Here is a 23,496-nt window from a genome sequence, read left to right as displayed (position 1 = left end):
TTTTTATTCTGTATATCAATTTCAAGTTTTTTTTACTTCTCCCAATAGCATGTTCAATCATTCATTATACAGTTTGTCAACACAACGTCAGTATATGTAAAATGCCCTGTTAGTATTGTTTAACTTTGATTTCTAGTCCAGACCAGAATTAACTTGATGTCCACAATTACTATGCAGTTTGTGAATGTAAAGTCCGAGTTGATGAACAGTAATATCTTGCTATACTCCTCAAAGCAGTAGAACAAGAAACTGCAGTTAACATTACTAACAAAAATAGAAAAAATTGCAGCTACTTGAGCTTCTCGGCAAAACTTGTCATCTTCAATTTGCAAATGATGACAGCGTACAGCTGTCAGAACAGTTCTATTTGTTCTGTTTTAGGTTGAAACATCTTACTTTGTGAAAATATTTACTTGCGCAAACCATATCACCACACCATTGAGAGACTCCAACATGCACATTATCTGGTCACTTTGGGCGCTTCAAACTACAACAGGTAACCATGGTAACATGACATCTTGAGGCACAACTATCATCCTTCCTTGCTCTGCATTTCTTTTAGTTCCACCTGGTTACATCCATGATGTGGAATCGGTCACCAGAATTGAAACGTCTAGCCATCTTGTACAGTTCTTGCGTTCAAACCACACCAAACTGAATCTCAATTCTTTTTAGATTCTCTGATCCAATCCAGACTGATGCCCAACAAGAATGGGGTAGATTACGGCCTTTAATTGGATTCTTTCATATGAATACATATCTTTGTTACCTTCACCATAGACACTGACATATTTCTAGCCGACCAGCTACTTATTAGTCAGATTACAGCTAAAGCCATCAATTCATGCAGCCAATTATAAATGTCATATCTGTGATATTAAACCAACATGCAATATACTACATGACACGAGGTTCTGCTAATGTATGGCACAGACATGGCCCTAGAATCCAATTAACGATTTTCAAAGTATATTCCTAGAAGATAATGAAGATAAATAAAATGGGTTTCCAGCATAGCAATGTACTGTCAGCATTGCTTTGAAGTGAAATTTTTATAAATTCACTTTCATTATATCTGGTAAAATGTTTTCCAAGCAAGACATATCCCATCACTTGGAATCATACATTTCATTGCAATATTCTTACAATAATCAAAGCCACATCAATACTGGTATCCAAAATGCCACTTTTAGACTCTACATTATATCAATTTTGAAACTTATTAACAGGCAATTTCATACAGGTGTCGGCACTGGAGCCTCATGTGGATTTCAGGAAATTGACTTCATAGGGGACTGAGAGAGAGTTTTTAATTTCATCTGTGGTTTCTGATTTGAATTGTCACAACATGCATACTCTTTTCCTTTCCACTTTGTCAGAGGAAACATGTTTGCCTCAACTGCAGAACAGTGGACACATCTGGTATTGTTTCGAAATTTAAAGACGGAAATTTCTGCTTGAACTTTTCGTAAGAGAACTTTAAAACATTCCCTTTCAATATCAAAATGAAAATCAGGGGTCACTGTGCAAACTTTGGTACGAGAGTTGTTTTTGAAATTTGTTACATTAATTTGTATGGCACTGATAGTAGGGATAGAATCTTAGAACATGCAAAATAGGTGGCCTACAAAATATTCCATTTTGTCCACTTTGGCCAGAAAAAAATTAATTGTTTCTCAGCCTAAGTCTCTTACAAACTGATGCCTTGTTTTATCTTCACTTTTCTGTTAGCTTACAAGATGCAACTGCTGAAATAAAAACAACATTAGAGGAAAGTTTATGTTCAGTTATTATTCTGATGTACAGTAAGATGATGACAATAAAGTTCAACGTTCAGACCTTTACAGCATGTAGAAATGGTCCTTCAGATATAAAATTTTCTGTTGTGAGTATTTTTAAGTATTTTATGCAATTGTGGTAAAAAAAGCACAGCTATAGTCTTGATGGACAGGGTGAGAAGATGTGAAACACCTTTTCTTTGTTTGGCCTTCATGCAGACAGAGTAGTTAGCAGAAAATGATCAAATATTTTCCAGTATCTAACAAAAACGTTTACCTAATTATATGAATACTGCTTTCACAAAGTGAAAACCTCAAGAAAATGGCAGAATACAGTTTCCACGACACTTAAATCATGAATGGTTGACACAGAGTTCATATTGAAGGATTTTACATGATATAGAACTTGAACTTGTCATTGCCTCTCACTCTTTCGCTCTTTCTCTCTTGTCTCTGTGGTGTCCTTTGCTGATATGTATCATATTCTGGATTCCTGATAAGACTGAATAGATAAGTTTAGCCGTGACCATAAGGCCACAGTCGGAAGAACAGGTTGCTGGGTGATCAACTGAAATTGACGAAGATGACATGAAAGGTGCATTGGAACTGCTTCAGGGACTTTGGAAATTTTTTTCCAAACTGTGCACGCATGGCTGGTTGTGAAAAGGCTGAAATTACCGACACGCGTGACTGATGAAGTCATTGCTGTGTTTAATAGATGTGATGGTATCAAGGGAATATCTCATCCGTATGAAACGAGAAATGCAATGATCCCCAGTATGCCATGGCAAATTTGCCTGCCGGTGTTTAGCTGTGAAAGTTTTCACTGTGCGTGGGTTTGAACAGGCTTGGAAGAAAGCTGATTGCTGGGTTTCAGAAAAGTGTATGTAAATTAAAAACCAAATGCCACATCTCTGAAATGAATTCGTGTTAAAAGAAGGGAATATACAGAAATAAAATGACAAGACAATATAATGGAGCTGTGGTCCACAGCAGTTTTTGTTTGTATTCACTGCAGGTGTATAACACTGCATGGCACACTGTGTGACTGGTGTGTTTGTCAGGTTTAAATATTTTTCACGAGTGAAAGCCAAATTTTCAAATTCTTCTTATTACCCAAAGAGCATGGAGTGTTGAGAACAGTCGTAGCAAACTTATACTCATGGTAAAGATACTCGCCTAGATTTTAAAATGCAATGCCAAAGATACAAATTGCAAAGTTAACAGTGATTATAAAACCCAGGCAAAAATTACGGCATTTAATACTGGAATATTTTTCTCTATCATACAACTTGTGGAGCATTTTGTAATTTTTGGAAAATACTGAGGTTGACATATATGTAATGGAGTGCATTTGTTTTAACTTCTTGTGTTCATTCAAATCTTTCAAGCTTGGCATTATGAAAAATTCTTAAAACTTGAGACAATTATGATAATGATTGATGGGGAAGGCCAAAAGATACTGGTGATGACAATTTACAGCATGTCCTTGAGGTGTGACATATTGATTTTCATTCATGCAAAGTGCTATTCAAATCTGGAGAGAACAATTCATTATCAATTGAGAATATTCAATGCATATATCTTGGATCTTGTGTAAATTACAATGAGTGAATTTGTTGTTACATCTGAGTGAAGTCGTCCAAAGCAGCAAAGGATTGTAGAGAAAATGATTCGGAGACCAAAGATGATGGGAAAATTGCCCCAAATTTGACATGTGTGAATTTTATCATCATTTGAACAAATCTGATTGAATCTGTCCTCAGGCACTAGTCAACAAAAGATAAAAGACACCTGACAAGAGTTTTCAGAGAATTGTTTTGATCAAAAATGAAGGAAAATCCCCCCTCCCCCAAAAAAGGAAAATTTCATGGTCATTGTAATACACCTTTATAAGGGGTTATCATTAGTAAGGTAGAGATGAAATCTGGTTGAAATCAAGACACTGATAGCCAGTCAAGATATCAACAAATGTCCAAAACTCAGTAAATATGGAAATTTATGTTAATTATACAAGCCTTGCCAACCCAAATGTTTTCATTTCTTCACACTTGGTAACTATTTCTGTTCACTAAATATTGACAGTCTTTGAGAAATTGTGTTCACTGACAGGTAGACACAGACATAAACAGACATACAAACATACAAACATTAGTATGATATTAGTTCCCATGCAGAAAAACACGGGAGCTAAAAATGACAACTTAAAGTGTCTAGGATGTTATATCACATAACAATTTATTCTGGAAAAAAAAATGGGCACATCTCAAGATCCAACAATATTATAGTAATAATTAATAAATATAATAATTATTTTAAAATCTATCCAAAATATAAAATATAAAGAGATAGAAAGCAATTTACAGATCAGGGAAACTTATATTCTTGTCAAGGTAAACACAAAGGAAGTGTTCTCAGACTCTGAGAATTCTCAAGTACGCCATGAAATGGTGCAAAGTATGGAAGTTAAACTTTGTAAACACACAAAGAGAAAGAAATGGATAAAACTTTTTTTTTAAGATGCTGGCAATCGTATATATTTTTTATACTCCTGAAAGGTGAATAAAGTGTTCAACCTTTGACTACAACCGGTATCCTTATCAAACACATAGTTTATAAACTCATATAATAACAGTCTCTCTTCAGTTAAAGTCTATGTTGGATTGAAGACCTATGTGATTGGGCAAGGCAGTAAGTCTTTATGTTGGACTGATGACCCCAGTGACTGGGCCATGCAATAAGTCCTATGTCAGACTTATGACCCGTGTGATTTTGTCAGGATGGTACGTATTGGCAAAACCTTGTGTATACATGTATGACTGAGTTAATTGTGAACTTTGTTAGACTGTGCACCCCCTGACCCCTCGAGTTTAGAAGGGCTTTGATGTTGTGCCAGACTGCGGCCGACTGTTGTTGTTTTAATGAGTACAAGTCTTTTGACAAAATGTAAACCAGGCTTTGTAATGCCTATATGAAAGGTATAATGGCCATGCTGACTTTTATAAGCCTGTGGCTTCCCATGGCCGATAAAAGCGCTGACAGTTGGGAAACCTCATGACCAGTCTTTGCTCTTCTTATCAAAATGACACATTTTGAAAACTTTCTGCATTGTCTTGTCATTGTGATGGATAAAAAACCTGCAACTTTTTTTATTGTAGACTTCTGGATCATTATTGAAAGAAACTACAGAATGAGAAGTACATATATAAAGTCGTTGATATGCAGCAATTCTTGAAACTCTGAGAAAGCGAAGGTGTACCATCAATTTATGACAAAAATAAATACAGTGTTTAACGAGGCTGAATTTACAAATTTTTAGGCATAGCCTGATAAGTAGAAATGTTTTCAATGGACGTAAACTACAGCTGAGTACTACAAGAATGATGGAACATATCAGAGTGGCCATGATTTTGCATGACAAAATGTTTCTAGCTTGCTTACCTCTACATACAGCAACATTCTGTGATCACATACCGGCAAAGTTACATTCAGGGAAACGTATTACTGCGTTAAACAAGTGAATGTACTTTTATAAAATAAGCAGAGAAATGTAAGACAATGGTGTGGTCTTCATTGTACTGGGTGCTCCTTTTAAAAAATTATTTATTGATAAAGAGGGACAATAGTATTCTTGCTTATCTATGACAAATGACATGGAATAAAAGATTAACATGTGAAGAGAGATTTGATTTTTAATTGTGTGCAGACCTAGATTGTGTACAGACATAATTTTCAAAGCCTTGGACAGAATAATCGAATGAAACTGAGAGTCTGATGAAAACGGGCATAAAAAACAATGGTTTTAGAATGACTTGGTTCCAAGTACGCCTAGTAATTAGACATTTCTTGTTTAAATGTGTGCTCTGTAAATCGATAAGTTGCGTGAAAAATGCCTCATCACCAGAGGGGAAATGAATCCATTGGTCAACATCACCACATCAGAATTATGACATATTTAAAGTAAACATCGATGCCAATTTATTCAAATTTTATTTTATGAATTTCCAAAGAACTCAGGAAGGAGAGTAAATTTAAAATATTTGTAAAGATAATTGTACGCACAAAGTTGACACTGAACTAAATCTGGGAAAGGACAGACAGGCCAGAGGCCTGAAGTAAAATTTTCCCTTGTGGCCAAAAATATGAAAATCGAACTGTTGGAGAGAAGCATTCAAGCTAAAACAAGGCAGCTGCATATTTAGCGGGTTTTTTTGGTAAACAGCATTTACAGAAGACAGGACGTCAATGCACCACTGTTGTACATCACCTGCCTGATGCACGTCTTTCTTCCGTCAGTAGTTTGGTTTTAGTACAACTCTCCAGAGAACGCAGTCTGTCAGTTTAACCCACATGCAACCGTTAATATAAATCTAATGTACAATAAACACGTATCAAAAGTATGCCCACGGGAGAAAATTTACACAGCTGATAAAACCTGAGATTGAACTCAATTCTCTTGCATTGATAAACACATTTTAGTTTCAGTCAATAACAACATTGGGAATTCCTCTTACTTTATTATCAAGGGGCCAGTAGCTGTGATTTTGATGATTTTGTTTCACTTTTTTGAATATCAATGGCAAGTTCTTGATCTACTCCCTACAGCATGTTGAAACACCAACTATTTAGTTTGCCAACACAGCATCTATATCTTTAAAATGCACTTTTATTGTTTACATTTGATTTGTAGTCCCAACAAGAATTTACTTGTCAACAATAATTAGCGCAGTTTACATATGTACAAGCTGAGTTGACAAGTTGAATACTGTGTATCTCAACATGCTTTGGGAATAGAATAAGAAACTGTGGTTGATATTAAAAACAAAAATTGTGGAAAAAAATCACCAGAAATTATTGCTACTAGCCCTTTAAACAAGGGAGAGTAATAAAAATATTAAATGTTTCAAAACTGACTTTGGCAAGGTAATTTGTACCAAGAAATATCAAAAATGCTCTAATTGTGACCCTTATGCTCCATGGCTGAAAATTGTCAACATTTACAGACTCTTGAAGGATATATTTAACCACTTTAACTGTGAGTCACAAAGGAACAAAACAACTTGAATGGTAAATAATGGATTTCTCCATTTTTTAATAGTGTGATATGCTGGCAAACAGTGTTGTAGGTTGAGAAATATCAGCCAAACGGGTCTCGTAAAATAAATGCATTGAGGTAAAAAGTATACTTGGGAACACGGCTGTACACAGTCATTATTCACTCTATCAGCTCCCTTTGCCAGTTTGTTGATCGGCACAAATCAAGGTACACTAGGTTTCAACTCTACCACCTTGCTGGGGGATGACAAGGCTGGTGAGGGGCTAGGAGGAGGTCAAAGGTTATCACGCTTTATCCATATGTCTGGAACATCTGGAGAACTATTTGGTAGAACCACTGGCTCTGTGTTCTGGAGACTGTTGGTTGAATTGGACACAGTCCTAGTGATGTAGGAATTACCCTGGAGAAAGACCTCGGCGTAACTCAAGTTGTTGGGTTGGATCAAGTGGAATTCCTGCAGAGACTTTGAACCCCCATTCACATGGAGGAGGGTTTTTGGATTGCTTATCTGGTCCTTTGAAGGGAATACTGGATGTAAGATAGTGTTTGGGGAGGCATTTATCATGGTCTCCTCTGTCGTCAGTGGTTGGAGTTCATGGGTTTCCATGGCAATGGATGAATTACAATTGTTGCTGTTCATGATAGCATCATCAAATTTATCAGGTTTCGGTTGACAGCAAACATTCTTAACTTTCTGAACCTGGCACCACTTGCTGGGCAGAGGAATCTGTCCACAGTTGCCTTGTGGTCCAATGATGCGACACAAGGATTGGAAAAAGAAGGTAGAATAGAGCCAGCTGATGGCCATGACCAGCATGAGGAACGTACCAAGCTGAGTGTAAGAAAGAACTGTAGAGGGCATCATCATTGCTCCTGCAAAGAAGGTTGTCAGTGCTGCCATCATGATGGCTGAGCCCATACGAGACAGCGAGTACACCACGCGGTTTTCCCGGTCGTCCTCAGGCGCGACCCTGTACGCTATTCCGTAGTGTATGGTGAAGTCTATAGATAAACCTACAGCCACTGATATGGTGATGGATTCCAGAATATTCAGCTCCCAGCCCAGGAGCACCAGAGATGCAACTGTCACTAAAATAGTACCGAAGATACTGAGCAAGGAAAAAAAGCTGATGACGATGTTGCGCGTTGTTATGAGCATGACAGCAAACGCAGTGCCGACGGACACCAGTAATGCGGTGAGGGTGCCACCAGATATACTGTCTTGTAAATCAAAGTAGTCCAGATAGCTTACAAACCAACCATGCTCCATTCCCTTAGGAGCCGTTTTTATTTCCTCTGACACCCAGTTTTCAACATTAGTCCAAAATTCTTTCATTTTGTCGTATGCGAAAGTGTACGGATAGATGCTGTCAAACTCCAGGATGACTGCTCTTATGGTGTCATTATTGATGTCAAATCTTATTCCCGGAGAACGAGGTCCCAATCTGACAAAAGGTGTACTGTGAAGTTCCATAACTGCAACTTTTAAACAATAGTTGAATACGTTTTCCTTGCACGGAAAGTGTGTGTCCCGGCAACAGGGGTCACCATCTTGTAAACATGGCCGACTCTGTAGCCACATTTTGAAAGTTTCTATGAAGCATTCGTTGTAACTGAACGCTGTCATGCGTTTGTAAAAAGTCTGATTTTTTAACCTATGGCAAAAAGTCAACAGCCATTCTTGAGATTCTGGCTTTGAAATGCTGAACCTTTCTTCAAGTTCAACACCACCCCTGTCCTCAGGATTTAAGTGACTTCCTTTGTCAATAGCCTTCACCCCAAAAACAATTGTAATGGGCATGTTGTTAAATAAAGAATTTTTCTTCTTCTCGAACCAAAATTTGTCTGTGTACTCTAGCGTGTAACGCTCCAACAAATGTGACGATGTAAATACTTGGAATTCAGCTGAGGTCGGTAAGCGAAGTTTTGGTTCAAAATATACAACTACAAACCCCCCAATCGCCAATGCTGATAAAAGGACTAACCACAAAAATCGCAATTTTATCACTACACATGGAAGCAACTTATCAAAAAATATCCTAGACGATTCAGAGAAAGCAAAAATCATTTTGTGAAGACAAGAGAAAAATCTGACACCAGTGTAGTTTTTCTTTTTTTGACAAGAGCACAGTGATGCACAGACTTTGTCATGGAGGGAGATGGCTGCTGGCAGCCAGGTAATTGTCAGTAGAAAATTGCACAGGACTGCTGTCCCGGCGTAAATTCCAAAACACGAAACTGCTGTGATTGAACTGACAGCATTCGCATAGAAAGCAGCTGCGGTTGTGAAACTGGTGACAAACATTGTAAGAGCACCGTGTTGGAAAGCTTCCTCCACTATGGTTTGGTGATCTGCCTGTGGTCTGTCCTCCCTGGCGTGCCTCCAGATGTCGCAGTATACAAACGCATCGTCGGCACCGATGCCGATGAGGATGACCACGGTGCAAATGTTCATGAATGGGAAGAAGGAAATTTGGAAAACGGCAGTGTAAATGAAATACGCAAGCAGCAGTGAGAAAACCATTGACAGAAGAGTCATTATCGTGATAAAAAATGACCCCATGTAAATCCACATCAATATCAGTATAATGCTGGCTGCAATCACGAGAAAGATCGAATCGCTTAGTAGGTAGTCATTAAATAAATCATATTTAATACCAAAGTACGCAGCTGTAATCTGTGTCACTCCGTCACTTTTCATTTTGGTATCATGGAAGTTTTCATTGTATGTATCCATCATCTGCATCCCAGCATAAACCGGTAGAAATGTCATGGCAGATGTGACATCCTCTCTCAATGCTCCCGTCTCCATGTCCAAGAAATCCACACTGCAGACATAATGCAGGACATTGAAGACTCCATTGTATTCTGCGCACACATCGGGAATCAAGCACTGGTTCTCTGACTGACTCCAGCAGTTCTCATGTAGCGTTCCGTTGAGGTAAAATCCGCGGCAGTTTTTAATGATGTTGAAGACTCTCTCGACATCCCCACTGGTTATTTCCAAACATGTTTTGTTACTCATCACAGCCACGTAGTTGCCCAAGGACCAGCTCAGGCATCTTGTCAGGTATACATTCAGAGATGACCCTACTGTCCTCTGTTCTAGCTCACACATAGATTTCATGCTTTCCACACTGAATAGATTACCTGCCTTCCGCACGGGTTCAAACACAAGCCTTGCATTGTATCTACCTGCAGGCAAAGAATAAAATACATGCATAAAACATTGAGTCGTCAGATACACCTAGAGTGTGGTTGAACACATGCACTGACCTGCTCATGAGGAAACTTTGACTCAATTCCTATAGTTCTAAGTAGGACAGTTGGACCTACAAATCAGACAGCACTATTGAGAAGGTTCATGAACCCATCTGATGCATGATATATATCAACATAACACATCAAAGTCAGGTAGCAATATTTCATAGTAAAACTTTGATGCTACCAGCATTACTTACGTAGATAGTGGTAATAATGATAAGGGAAATGTAACCTCTGACTTAAAGGGCCAGTAATAAAAACTTTTGATGATCGTTTTATTTTTATTTTGCATATCAATTGCAACTTTTTATTCTACTCCCCAAAGAATGATGAAACACCCACTATTTAGCTTGTCAACTTAGGGTTTATATGTGTAAAATGCATTGTTATTGTTTACAATTAAATTCTAGTCCGGACCCGAAGTCACTTTTCAACGATAACAATGCAGTTTACACTCGCACAAGCTGAACACTGTGTATATCAACATGCTTTTGGGAGAAGAACAAGGAATTATGGTTCATGTCCAAAACAAAAATGGTAAAAAAATTATCAAAAGTTAGCATTACTGGCACATTTAATAATAGTGTCTGGGTTAACATCTGTGTAATAAACTGTATTTGTTACATCTATGTAACACACTGCCTTCATATTGTCCATGTAATACACTATCTTTGTTTTGCTCCCAAAATCATGTCAAAATGTAGTTCTTGCCAACACAGATTGTAAGTGTCTGTAATGATATAGGGTTACTGATAATAGCAAGGACAAGAATTCATCAATCAAAAACGACGGTGCAAAATTTACACAATTTGTGTTTGGCAAGATGTATACTTGACATTTCTAAATCCTTTGGGGAGAATACTGAGAAAATAAATCTGTTACACTGTACACAAATGATGGAAACATTATCATAACTCCCAGCTATTCTCCCTCAAAGCCACTGTACTACAATTGAAAATCATCCTTGGGATACAATTGTTTCTCTGCATGTCATGAAAAAGGCACCATAAGACTCGCTGATTACGGAACTCTCATGGGAAGGATTATCTTAAGGTGTACCATATTAGTTTACTTCAATCACTTAAATTTACAAGATTACTGTATATTAATATTTCAGTCTGTTTTAAGTTGACGACACTGAAAGCAGACAATAAAATTTCACACAATTGTCAACATTTTGAAATCCTTTACCACCCAAGGGCCGGAGCAGCATTTAATGAGCGTTACGTAAGAGATTACATAAAAACTTGAATTTACAATAGAATACCTTGCTTGTTAAGTTTTCTGCCTTAAACCCCCTACACCCCCGTATAAAATGTAATCTCTTAACATTGATTAGGCCTAATACTCTTGAGAATTCTCACTTCTTGAAAAATGGAATGATTTTTGTCAGCAACTTTTACAGGATATCTACCCTGCTACACTCACAATATGAAATATGTTTGTCCAACATTTTTTTTTGGGGGGGGAGATGAGGGTGGGGAAGAAATCCTTCAAGGGGGGCTAGTTTATCATGCTCTAACATTCTACATTTCTAAACATATGTGGTTGAATGAGACTTAAAATAGTGCCTCATCAAGGCTTGATGGCTTTTGTTTGATGTGCCGATTCTTAGCTTTTGTTGTATTTGTCCAGTATGAAATCTTAACATTCCACAAGTTTTGTAGAATGTATTTTGTAATATTTTTTGGGCTACGTATGGCATATATTATCAAATTCATGTTTTGTAATAGCCAAAATATTTCACAGCTCCAATCCAGTGGTGAAAAACTTACATGTTTCACTACAAGCATAAGTAGCTTACAAGTCGACACTCATATAACATAATACTCGATAGAAAGTAGTATTCTCATTTGAAGAAACTGATGTTTGTTTTGAAATGTCTGAATGTGGCATTGGATATGTAAAAGTGAACACAGTGATTTATGCACTAAATGGATAGCACCTTGTGGCACAAGACATTTTGCAGCTTGCTTTTTAAACTTATTAATTTACATACTTATGGTCCTGTCTTTTAATTGAAGATTGTTTTATCTGGAAGTTTAATTAAAGTATATATATATTTTGTATGTTATATTTTTATTGTCCCTTTTAATTGGCATATTTGAAAAATACATAAACAAATTGATCAATGAAACACACTATGGGCATGTCCAATTTGTGTATACCATAACATCCTGAGATAGAATATAGGACTGGTTGACTTTACCTTTGGCTCCAGACATAATAAATTAGCAGATACCTGCATGGTGGCCATATAGGATCACATCATGAAACAAGTTGATATGCCATGAACATTGTTCATCTTATTGCACAAAGATTGCATGTAATCAGTCAAGACATATTTAAATAATGGTTCATGATATGAAAAATTCGCAACAATGACTGCTTAGTGACTGCATCAGATTGTACTGAAAAAAACCCCAGAATGTCAATGATATGTCATATCATTGACATTCATATGTCCTGCCATATGTCATAGTAAATGTAGCTATAAAATAGTTTAATATACTTCAAAGTAATTGTGACTCAACATTGGAAAATGCCTTGCCAAATGACTGTGCAAAAGAAATTGGTCAGTAGCAAGACATCATAAGAGCCTTGTTTTCAATTTTTGTTAAAAATTCCCAAGATCCCACCAGCAATAATTATGGAGACTCTCACATGGTTTATTTGACTGACAACTTTGAACTGTCTGCAAATGGGTTTGTGTGATTCAGTGATATCCCTTGACTGAATAGCAATCAAACTCTCTCAAGCAAATCCCAATTTCACAGACATATCCGCTGACCGGATGAGTCATGATTGGCGTAGACTTAGTGTACATAGTTATGCACCTGTGATGCTGCAATGTTCCCATGTACTGGTAAATGCATTTGTTGGACACTTGATTATTATAGAAATAAAAGGCAACACTCTGAAAATTAACGTTTATTCATGGGCAAGGTTGAGAGGAAAGCCAAAAATTAGCGGGCAAGGATTGCCAAGCCCGTTAATTTTGGCCTTCCTCTCGCCTCCATAAATAAACGTTTATGGTTTGGGTGGAGTCTGTTATTTCCATTATACTATCAACTAACCCAAGAAAATCGTCAAAATTTACGAAAATTTCGAAAGCGAAAGACAATGGAGCCCAGAATTTGTATTACACAAATGTTGTATTCACTGAATAGTGATGAGCTGTGCTGTATGCGAGCTCAGCACTGTCACGGGCACTGTAAAAATTTTGCAAATCTGGAGATTTTTCGGAAAAAGGTGTCTAAACTTGGCCCAAAAGTGCTCCATTTTATTTTGTGATTGATTATGATCTTTGTACAAATCACAATTTACGTTTTTGCTGTAAAGTTACAATGTTTACAATACTGTAAGTTGTGAACAATATTATTCATATTCACGGGCATGTAAACAAACCATTACTGTGTATTTGTAGTCAGTCACATGGTTCAGCTTGACCAATTAAAATGTGACGGACAGGGCATGGTACTCTATAATTTGTCTTAAAGATCTCCCAGTAGCTTTGATGATGTTTTCACTATTTTGTTTTTTATGTCAACTGAAGTTTCTTTTTCTACTTCCAAAGAATGTTGAGATATATGTACACAGTATTCAGATTGTCAACCAAGCCTATATATGTGTCAATTCCATTGCTATTGTTATCAAGTTAATTTTGGTCAAGACTAAAATTCAAATATAAGCAAAAACAATGCATTTTAGCCGCATACATGCTGTGTCCTCAAGATGAATTTTGGCTATTTAACATGCTTTTGGGAGTTAAAGGGACAAAGTTGCTCTTTTTTTAGCTTTTTTCCATGAATTTGTCTGATATGAAAAGTAGTTTGTGTTGTTTGACTTCTTGAAACATGCTGAAATACTGGTCAACTGTGCACAACTTCAACTCTGCTTGCAGACAGACAAGATTAAACATTCAGTGAAACATTTTATGGTCTGTAACAAAAAAATCATGTTCCTTGCACAATCTCACAATGCACGGCTGAACATATGCTGTTACATAAAGTTAGATCTCATGCAATCTTTTGTAATGAAATCTTAATTGGTGGCACCTTTCATATTGATACCGGCAAGGAAAGCTGCTTCCCTTACATTGTGGCAAAGTTTAATTGTACTTGGAAGGCAAGTCAGAATAGGGAAAATCCATTTTGTCAAGACGTCACAAACGAAATCATGTGTTTGCATTCAGCAAGAAGGTAATTTTTGACACTTTTGCAGTTATGTACCATTGTCATTTTGTACACTGAGTGACTGTATGCAGGTATTCCATATTTTCTTGATATTACAAAAAGGTCAAAAAAGGGTGACTTTGTCCTAATATATAAGCAAAAGCTTGCAATTGACATACAAAAAAAGTGAAAAAATCACCAAAAGTTACAGTTACTGGTCCTTTACTAGCACAAGTGAACTTCTCAAATATTCTTAGGGATCTATACATTGAATTTTGCTGACACAAGACTGGTCAGTACAAGTTTAAATTTATTAGTCAATTTCTGTATTGCTTTCCTCTGCATTGCTGAAAGTAAGTTTTATGTTTGCTTTTGTTGCTGAGCAAAAAGGTACACTGTGACTCGGTAATGAAACATTTACGCCTCCACTTAGAGTGATCGTTTTCATCTCCAGCATTTTAAGATGCAACGAGCAGGACACAAACTGCATTTATGAACACGACTTAACTCAAATTCAATTACGCAGCATGTGTGGAAAGGAAATCAAGACACACTAAATGAGGAAACACGAACTGCCTGCGAATTGTTATGAGTTTCCTTGCAGAGTGAGTGCGGAGGCTGTGGCTGATCAAATCATTGACAAATTAGACAACCAAGCTGAGAGCACCGCAGACAGTAATTGACTTTAGACGAGGACACTGTTGGATGAAATGGGGTTGACTTGTGAAAGTACCAGAGAAAGAGTGAAGGGTGTTCACTTACTCTGCTGCAACATATCAATGCAGACTTTTATTACAGTCAGTTGTCCTCACCATGCCATTTCAAAAAAAATAAATCCACATCACACTTTTCAGTGTTTGGATTTCAAAAATCAATAACCCATACCCACCGAATGTGATTTTGTCATGCGTTTCATCACTGGGCTTGGCTAATGGTCAAAATGCCTGTGAACACAGCACATACCTTTGAAGGGAGCTTTTAAAATCAATGTAGCATACAAGTTGAATACGGCACGGCTGAACTTTACAGTTCACATACACTGATAACTATTTAGCAAGCCAAGCGTTTGAAAATAAAAACCAGCATGACACTAGGTGGGATGTGCCTCAACACACACTTAACACACGTACCTTACACACAGACACACAGACACAAACACACGCACACATAACATCTATTTGTTAAAACTAATAAAAGAACAATTAAGCAAATGGCATAACTCATTCAAACTGACTGCGTCATTTATCTTGGAGATTTGTCTTAACGATGATGGAAAATTTAAGAGCTGCCCACATAGATCACATAAATGTTTGTGAGTGTTGGACGAATAAAATAAAGTTACTGTCAGGCCTCTTCTAAATTACCATATTTAATTTCAGGAGAACTGAATTTCATGTATCAACACCCCCCTTGTCCTATGTGTAAATTCAGCCATCATCTGGATGACAATCGGCCTGTAAAAGGGAAAACTGTGGTCGAGTAAAACCAAAAAACCCACAGAATTCTCTTTCATAATGGGTCATGTCGACAGTTTCAGAATGAGAAATCCCTGAAACAGCTGCTGCACATATCAACACAAAGTATACTGGCATCAAAAAGTGACTGAGAGTAATTACTGTATACATGCTGAGATGAACTGCAAGCTGTGACTGAATTCTATCAAATTGGTCAAATCCAACGGAGAGAGGCCGACAAATTTGTCAAATGTGGTGTGATAATAGACTCATACCACAAGGGAATCAAAGATACACATAATTCTGGACTGCAGAGTTGTTTTTTTTCCCAGTAAACTACTACCGCAAGCTGCGAGTTGAAATGAGTTTGTCAATTCTGAGTCACATCACACAATGTAAATAAAATTGGCTCAAAATATCCTTTGTTTTTAGCTTCTCAGTTAATATAGTTTTATGTGAGAAGAATAAGCCCATTCAGGGACAGAAAGTATTAATACTGGGACAACAGTTGTAATCTTTTCTACTACTTTTATTATTTTTGAGCCATATAGAAACAAATACATTTTCTTATTCTTCTTCTGAAAGATTGAGAAAAAAAAAAAAAAAAATAAAAAAAAAAAAAAATATATATATATATATATATATATATATATATATATATATATATATATATATCTATATATATATATATATATATATAAACATATAATATATATGTAAGTATACAGATGTCCTCGTGGGAAATTACAGTGCTCGATGTGGAAAAAGCGGAGCGTTATAAATAATGACACAAATTACTCAGTACAAAGTAATGATATAGTAATAATATCTTTGTACTTGAAGTAATTTGTGATATATATATATATATATATATATATATATATATATATATATATATATATATATATATATATATATATATATATATATATATATATATATATATTTGTGTGTGTGTGTGTGTATTTTAGTCTTTACAGCACAACACGTGGGGTATCCAATATTAATATTGACAAATAAATTCTTATCTGAACTCCAATTCCCTTATCAACAATAACATTGAAATTGCAGATACCGGTATATGTTGTATGCATTGAAAAGTACGGTAGATCACTACGCATTTCCACATGATTCAGGATGTAAAACAAGACACTGTCTTTCACACACAGAACACAAAATATATCAAAGGTTGCAGCTAATGTGGGACTAGAAGAATGCAACATTGCATAATATGAAGAGTTTGGTGTTGAAGAGATCTTTTTAGTAAAACTTTTTCAATCATTAACACATACAGGATGCGTCAAAAAACGTTGTCTATGACACTTTGCCCCCATTTTGATCACATTCAATTGACTCATAGATATGACCTGCATCTATATCATTACCAGGCTAAAAATATTACATTATATCTACATAAATGTGATAAAATATTCAATATGTTTGAAATAATCTGAATAAATTTGAGAAAGACAATGCCAGGGAACCTTCATGTCATATTTCAGAATATCATGGCAACTAGTTCTTGATTACAAAGTTTTTTACCAAAAAGTGACCAAAAATTTACAAATTATAATATTGCTGATTTGTTAATGATTTGGATATATGTATGAGAACAGAGACCTGCCCACTAAACTTCTAATATGTCAAGGTGAGCAATTCCTGAGAAAATTTTTCAGCGAAATGGCAAAAACAAGAAAATTCACTCATTACAACATTAAAGTTCTTGCTAAGAAATAAAAAAAATGTACACAACTCTATACAAGATAACTACATGTTATCAATTTGAGAGAAATCTGATCTGTAGATACAGTTCTACACTTTTACCATTTTCACATTTTTTACCTCATTTGTAAGTTATTTAAGCAATAACCCCCGCCGCAGGAGGGTATACACGAGATTTTGGTACAATGCGCGACATATAGCACGAGCCGATAGGCGAGTGCTATATGGAGCGAATTGTACCAAAATCGAGTGTATACCCGACTTCGAAGGGGGTTATTGCTATTATATTATATCAACTTGTGTGTCTTTGTCGTCTTGGTCCGGCATTTTCGTCAGTTTCAGCCAAAAATGCAGAAAACTGACGTCTGAGAGATGGAACGTCGGAAATCATCGCCCGAGACCGAGCATTTTTATAAGTTTGGATTACGTTGACAACACACGAACACAATATCCTACGATAACATACGCAATACGTTCATCAAAATTATTAATATTTACATGCAACAAGAACTGCTTCAGACACACAAATGGGTCAAGAGTTCAAAGCAAAAGAAAAAGTAACAATTTTTTCGTAAATTTACATAAAAACAACAGCGCTGGCTTTTTTTTTTTGCGTAGTACACTAAAAATAGATTTGTCTCATTCACTGTCAGTCCGTGTGCGCCAACCGTCGTAACATTCAGACAGAGGAGGTGGTGCAGTGGGGTTACAGGTTCTATTTTTGATGGATATTTTGGATGGATAATTTGTGCTAGAAAACGTGCAGTTTTGAAATAATCCAGACATGGATTACGGCGACTGTATGAACAGTTGTAATATGCGAGCAGAGTGTGTTGCCCGATTCAGCGAGAGCTGGACGCTGACACAGCGATTTTCGTCGCAGTCGCCAGGAATGATCGCATTGTTATTTTGAACTTCTTCAAGTTCTTGGGCTACATTGTTAGAACACCCTGGTCTGTTACAGCCCAAACTCTAGGAAGGAATATCTGACGTACCGTTACAGTGAGGAAGTTTCAATTTATTTGTGTATGAACGAATACTAGTAGTAACTTAGTTTTAAAGAGCGGTATGTCGCGTCTCGACTCCTGCTGAATCGATCAAGCAAACTACACAGTGCGCTGTTACCTATACAATTTTGTACATCATCATACCAAAATAAATGTGTTGCTTCGGAGATTTCTTTCATCATAGACCGCTTATTTTCACCAAGAGGTGAGTTACAGAACCATACTTTATCTCTGTATCGAAATTCGAACTCGGTCTTTGAAACAAAGCGGACTGTTTCGGATTAAGTTCAGAGCCACATCGTTCAAATGCACCGACCGGGCAATTTTCAAAAATGCTTGTTTAGGGGCCCGTTTTACCACCGCTATCAGTGCTAAAACAATATTTTAGCATCGCTCTCGTCCAATCAGAATGGCGCATGGTAGCATGATATAATATAATTCCATTTGAACAACAGGAACTCTCAAAGGCACATGCATCTCCATATTAACTATCAAATTCATACCAGTTTTCGTCATGAATGGACAACCAAAGATACATACATACATGTGTACATCATACACACATAGACTGGATTTTTCACCTATTAGATTAGCTCCCATCATCAAAGATCTGTGATGGAATGGGACCTACTCACATTCAAATGAGCAAGGCATTCTCTGCAGTTATAGAAGCATCTGAGCTATTACCTGCATACACTTAAGAAAGCCCTGGTGAAGCTAATCATTCAACGAGAAATAATACTAAATGAACCTGTTGTCAAAGTCTGTCAACAATATGTCTATGGCTGAATACTGAGCCAGATGTAATATTACCTCTTTCTGCAAAAGCATCATGTCTGACATTTTGTTATAACACTGCATCTGGTTCAGATTTCAAAACGATCAGAAATTATCAAAAATGTCGATTACAATAATTCAGAATACTTACTTGGATTACTGCAGAAAGAAGCAGTTTGCCCCATGTCATGGTCAAGGTGGTCTTGACCTTCACTGCTGTTGCTCCATAACTCAAAGCCATCATCAACCATCATCGATGACTCAGAACCATCATCAACCATCATTGACGACTCAGAACCATCATCAACTACTGTGCCAGGTGCACTTGTACGTTGACTGGTGATTTCCCTTGCATAGTTTGATGGTATCGTAGACAGCCACTGACCATAGCCCGTTTTGTCAGCCAGATTTTGCCAGCTGTTGATGCGTTTACCGATTTCAGTTCCCCTTGGCTCAAAACCCTGTGGAAAAAAGCCATAAATAATTGGATGCATTCTACAGTGCATACACAAGTTTTACCCTACATTTTATCAAAGTTACTCTACCCCAGCAATTAGGAAACTTGCATTGTTTAAAGGTGTGAACTGGGAGTTTACCTCCAGGATGCGCACCCGAAACCTATAACGTCATAGCATGCATTGTACATCGTTCTGATAGACACAGACTAAAACAAAGGAACTAGCCAGTTTCCTATTCCTAACCATAGGGGTAGAGTAGCCATGATCTTATCAAGCTAGTTAGTGATATGGGAAATGATAGTCTTAAACTTTGTTCAGAGAAATTTTCCCTCCTGTGAAAATCATGAGAAGAAAATGAGGGCAACATTATGAAATTTTGTGTGAAAGAACCTGCCAGGGAAATAAGTATTTTAACTCTCACTCAAACATGAAAATATTGAGTTTCATGAAAAAAATGAATCAATTAAAACTACAGTGTCTTTTTCAATTTTTAAAGTAGCAGAGAAATTGAAATCTTTAAAACATCAAGTAATTTGCATAACTTTAAGTTTTTTGAAAATTTACCAAAAGCCATACCGTTCACAGTTACATCATCCACTCATTTTTGAGAAAATGATTTTTTTCCACATTGTGGTAGACCTCGTGTCAACAGAAGGTTATTAATTTTGAGGAAATAATGACCTGTAGGTTGTATTCATACAGGTTTACAGCTTCTCAGGGGACTTCCATACATCTATACATGAATACACATCACTGCCAGTATTATACCGTATTTTTCCGCATTATCACCCATATCAGGTACTGCGCATTCCCCTTTGTGGAAAATTCCAAAATTTTGCAAGCGATTGCCTAGGAAACCGCCCGCCTCATCGTTTTTGTGACTTTACACATTTTGGTCTCTGGATGTAACTTGGAGAAATACGGTACTCTGAAGTGAAGATGAATCATCACAGATGTCCTTATGTGTATTTACTTGTCAGTATTTGTTTAATTCACAGAAAAAACATCCACAAGTGAATTAAGAAAACAGTAAATGTGGCCCTTACATATATATGGCAATTGAAAGCATGTCGGTTTGCCCTGTGTATTTCCTAAATGTCAGCGACTGAGCTACCTGAACTGCTAGGGAGTTCAGTGGGGTAATGTGCTATGAACTGAAACTATGAGAGTTACGCTTAGACAAATTTGTCTTCTCCATTCATCTATCACTTCACAGAATTCCAAATATTTACAGTGTGACAAACAAAGTCAGAAGCAGTAGCCGGAGACAAAGCAATTATTTGCGCACGGTGACACAAGATAGATTTGAGATTAATTACAAAGTGACCTGTTGCCGTGGTGAATTTCCGTGAGGGGCAAACAATGGTGGAAATCATTGGTTTACTGAATTGGTAGTACATTCTCTGCTCAACGGCGCTGTCACCATTGATGATGATATTGACGGATATAGTAGACTGTACTCTGATTGATATGATATTGGGAAAATTCATTCAGTGTTTTTATTTGATAAAGGAACTGAGGTTGATGTGGAAGAAGATATCAGATTACATGCTGAATTCATGAAGCATTCACTCTTTTGGTGAAAGTTTGGTTAAACATTTGACAAGCGGTACATTCGATTTCATTTTTATCCCTACAAGGAACACACTTTCCAAAGTGTATTTTCATGTCTCAACACTAGTGAAAAACATGAGATGAAATACAAAGATAGCCAAAAAAAAATTTATAATGCAAAAGATAATTGAAGGCATGCGTATGTTGAAATAAATGCGGACTAGTTGAAGATCAGCTAGTGCTATGGGCTGTGTGTTGAAACTGTATGGAGAACAACCAAACTCCATTGGGAAACCACAAATTCACTGCACTTTGGTAGTGGTCCTCCAATCAGAAAACTGTATGGAGGTCGAGGACAACCAAAGTGGACTTGGAAATCAGAAATTCACTGCACTTTGGTAGTGGTCCTTGGATCACAAAACTGAATGGAGGACTACCAAACTCCACTGGGAAACCACTAATTCACTGCACTTTGGTAGTGGTCCTTGGATCACAAAACTGAATGGAGGACTACCAAACTCAATGGGAAACCACTAATTCACTGCCCTTTTGTAGTGGTCCTTGGATCACAAAACCCGAACGGATTTAGTCTTAGCCAACTCTGATGTTGACAAGAGCATGACAGGCAGTGATTTATGAAAGTGGCATATTTACATAAATATCTCATTTTGGGCAAGTCCATCATAATCCTTCACAGCAGCAATGCACAATGTTCCAAATCCCATGACAAGGTGATATCATTGAGGTAACTTGTAATCACTAGTCCCATTTGGGTTTTCAAACAATTTAGGAAAAAAGTTCCTGCTGAAGTAGTCGTTACTGTTCAAAGAGCACAGCCTTTGAAGTGTCATCAAGAGACGTACGCCAGCTGCAATCAATGCTGGGAAACAGAGAAAGAGAAAAGTACATTTGAATCTGTCCACTACGTTGGGAATAGCCTCTAAGTACTCCAAGGAAGATTCATATTACTGTGTGCATGTGTCCCATTCTGTGATACACTCTAATTCCCCCTCAATAAAAAAAAGCAGACATCACAGAGTGAAACAAATCAGCGCTGGGAATAGGATGGCCTGTCATCCCTAAGATCGTTGGGTCACTTGTGACTTCATGCTATGCTGAGTTTCAAACATCCGGCCAAATACAGACAAATGAGGTAAAATTATGGAGTGAATCTCTAGATAGAAGTCAATGCAATAATCATCTGCACCGGAAAGATGAGTGCTCCTTCAAACTGCACATTGGCGTGAAAATGTGGAAACACCAAATGTTCTTCCCTTGATTTTTAGACAGGTAAAATGAAGTTAATCACCACTTTTGACTTGAATGACAGCCCTAGTGTATTTAAAAACATATTTAATTGACAGTATGAACCAGGTGCATTAAATTTTCAGTCAAGTTAATGAGCAGTAATAAGTGATTTGACATGACATGCACGAGAGAAAAGCAAATAAATATTGCAAGACTCAACGCTGATGATGAATTTTTGTGGGAAAGTATTGATGATAAACCTCCACAAATCCTGAGATCAAGAAATGAGTAATGGACTTGTGAGGTCTGAGTGAACATGTACAGCCGTATCTTTCTACCTGACAACTTGCTTAGCTTGAATGTGATCTCTAGAGTCCACAATGAGTGATGCGTGTTGTGTACAATAATGGCAAAAAATTATTTTCTGTTGCCACTTTCAGTCGTAGTCCTCGGCTGCAAACGTACATTCAGTCATTTCAAAGGTAGATAAAAATGTGAAGACATTTGAGGAATCTATCACGATTGTAAACTCTCTGATGAAAGTAAAATTTGCCAACTTCCAAGAAACAACTTCATATCTGGGTTGTTTAACATGATTGGGGTGAAAACTCTCCAATATTGCGTGACCTGACTTAAAAAGCATGATTGCCTCGGTATCTACGTGTGGATTCCCACATCCACTGCATAATCTTCATGTTCAATTATACGGTTATTCAACCCCGCTGGGATGTAAGATGCCAACGTCAAAACATCTTTTTCTCTCTCTCTCTGGTTGAGTAGTTGTATTTAAAAAAATCTGCAGCGTGTCTGCCGTGGTATGAAATAATTACATTAAGGGTGTATTCGTTGATCAATGGAATTCTAGTCCTTCCTATTATTGGCGGCTCAACAAGGATGCCGCACTGCTTGTCTCTCCATAAAATCTATCTCCATCCCTATCACCTAGACAACACAGTTTGCCAGACACGATGATCAATACACTCTGGTAAATTAAAAGAGATAA

General features: G+C 37.0%; 1 protein-coding gene across 4 annotated transcripts in view; it reads right to left on the bottom strand.

Annotated features, from left to right (window-relative positions):
- Positions 1-3,999: 3,999 nt before the first annotated feature.
- LOC139149369 (protein dispatched homolog 1-like) overlaps positions 4,000-23,496 on the bottom strand; it is a 152,178-nt gene continuing 132,681 nt past the window's right edge. For all 4 annotated transcript variants that reach the window (XM_070721096.1, XM_070721094.1, XM_070721095.1 and 1 more), the window contains 2 exons: positions 19,385-19,694; positions 4,000-10,029 (listed from right to left, as the gene is read on the bottom strand). In XM_070721096.1, coding sequence (XP_070577197.1) covers positions 7,109-10,029; positions 19,385-19,694 — 3,231 coding nt within the window. In that variant the 3' untranslated portion in view covers positions 4,000-7,108. The remainder of the gene's footprint in view (positions 10,030-19,384; positions 19,695-23,496) is intronic.

The sequence above is a fragment of the Ptychodera flava genome, chromosome 14 (genome assembly GCF_041260155.1).
Source record: "Ptychodera flava strain L36383 chromosome 14, AS_Pfla_20210202, whole genome shotgun sequence".
Lineage (NCBI taxonomy): Eukaryota > Metazoa > Hemichordata > Enteropneusta > Ptychoderidae > Ptychodera > Ptychodera flava.
This window is presented reverse-complemented; position numbering and strand designations above follow the sequence as displayed.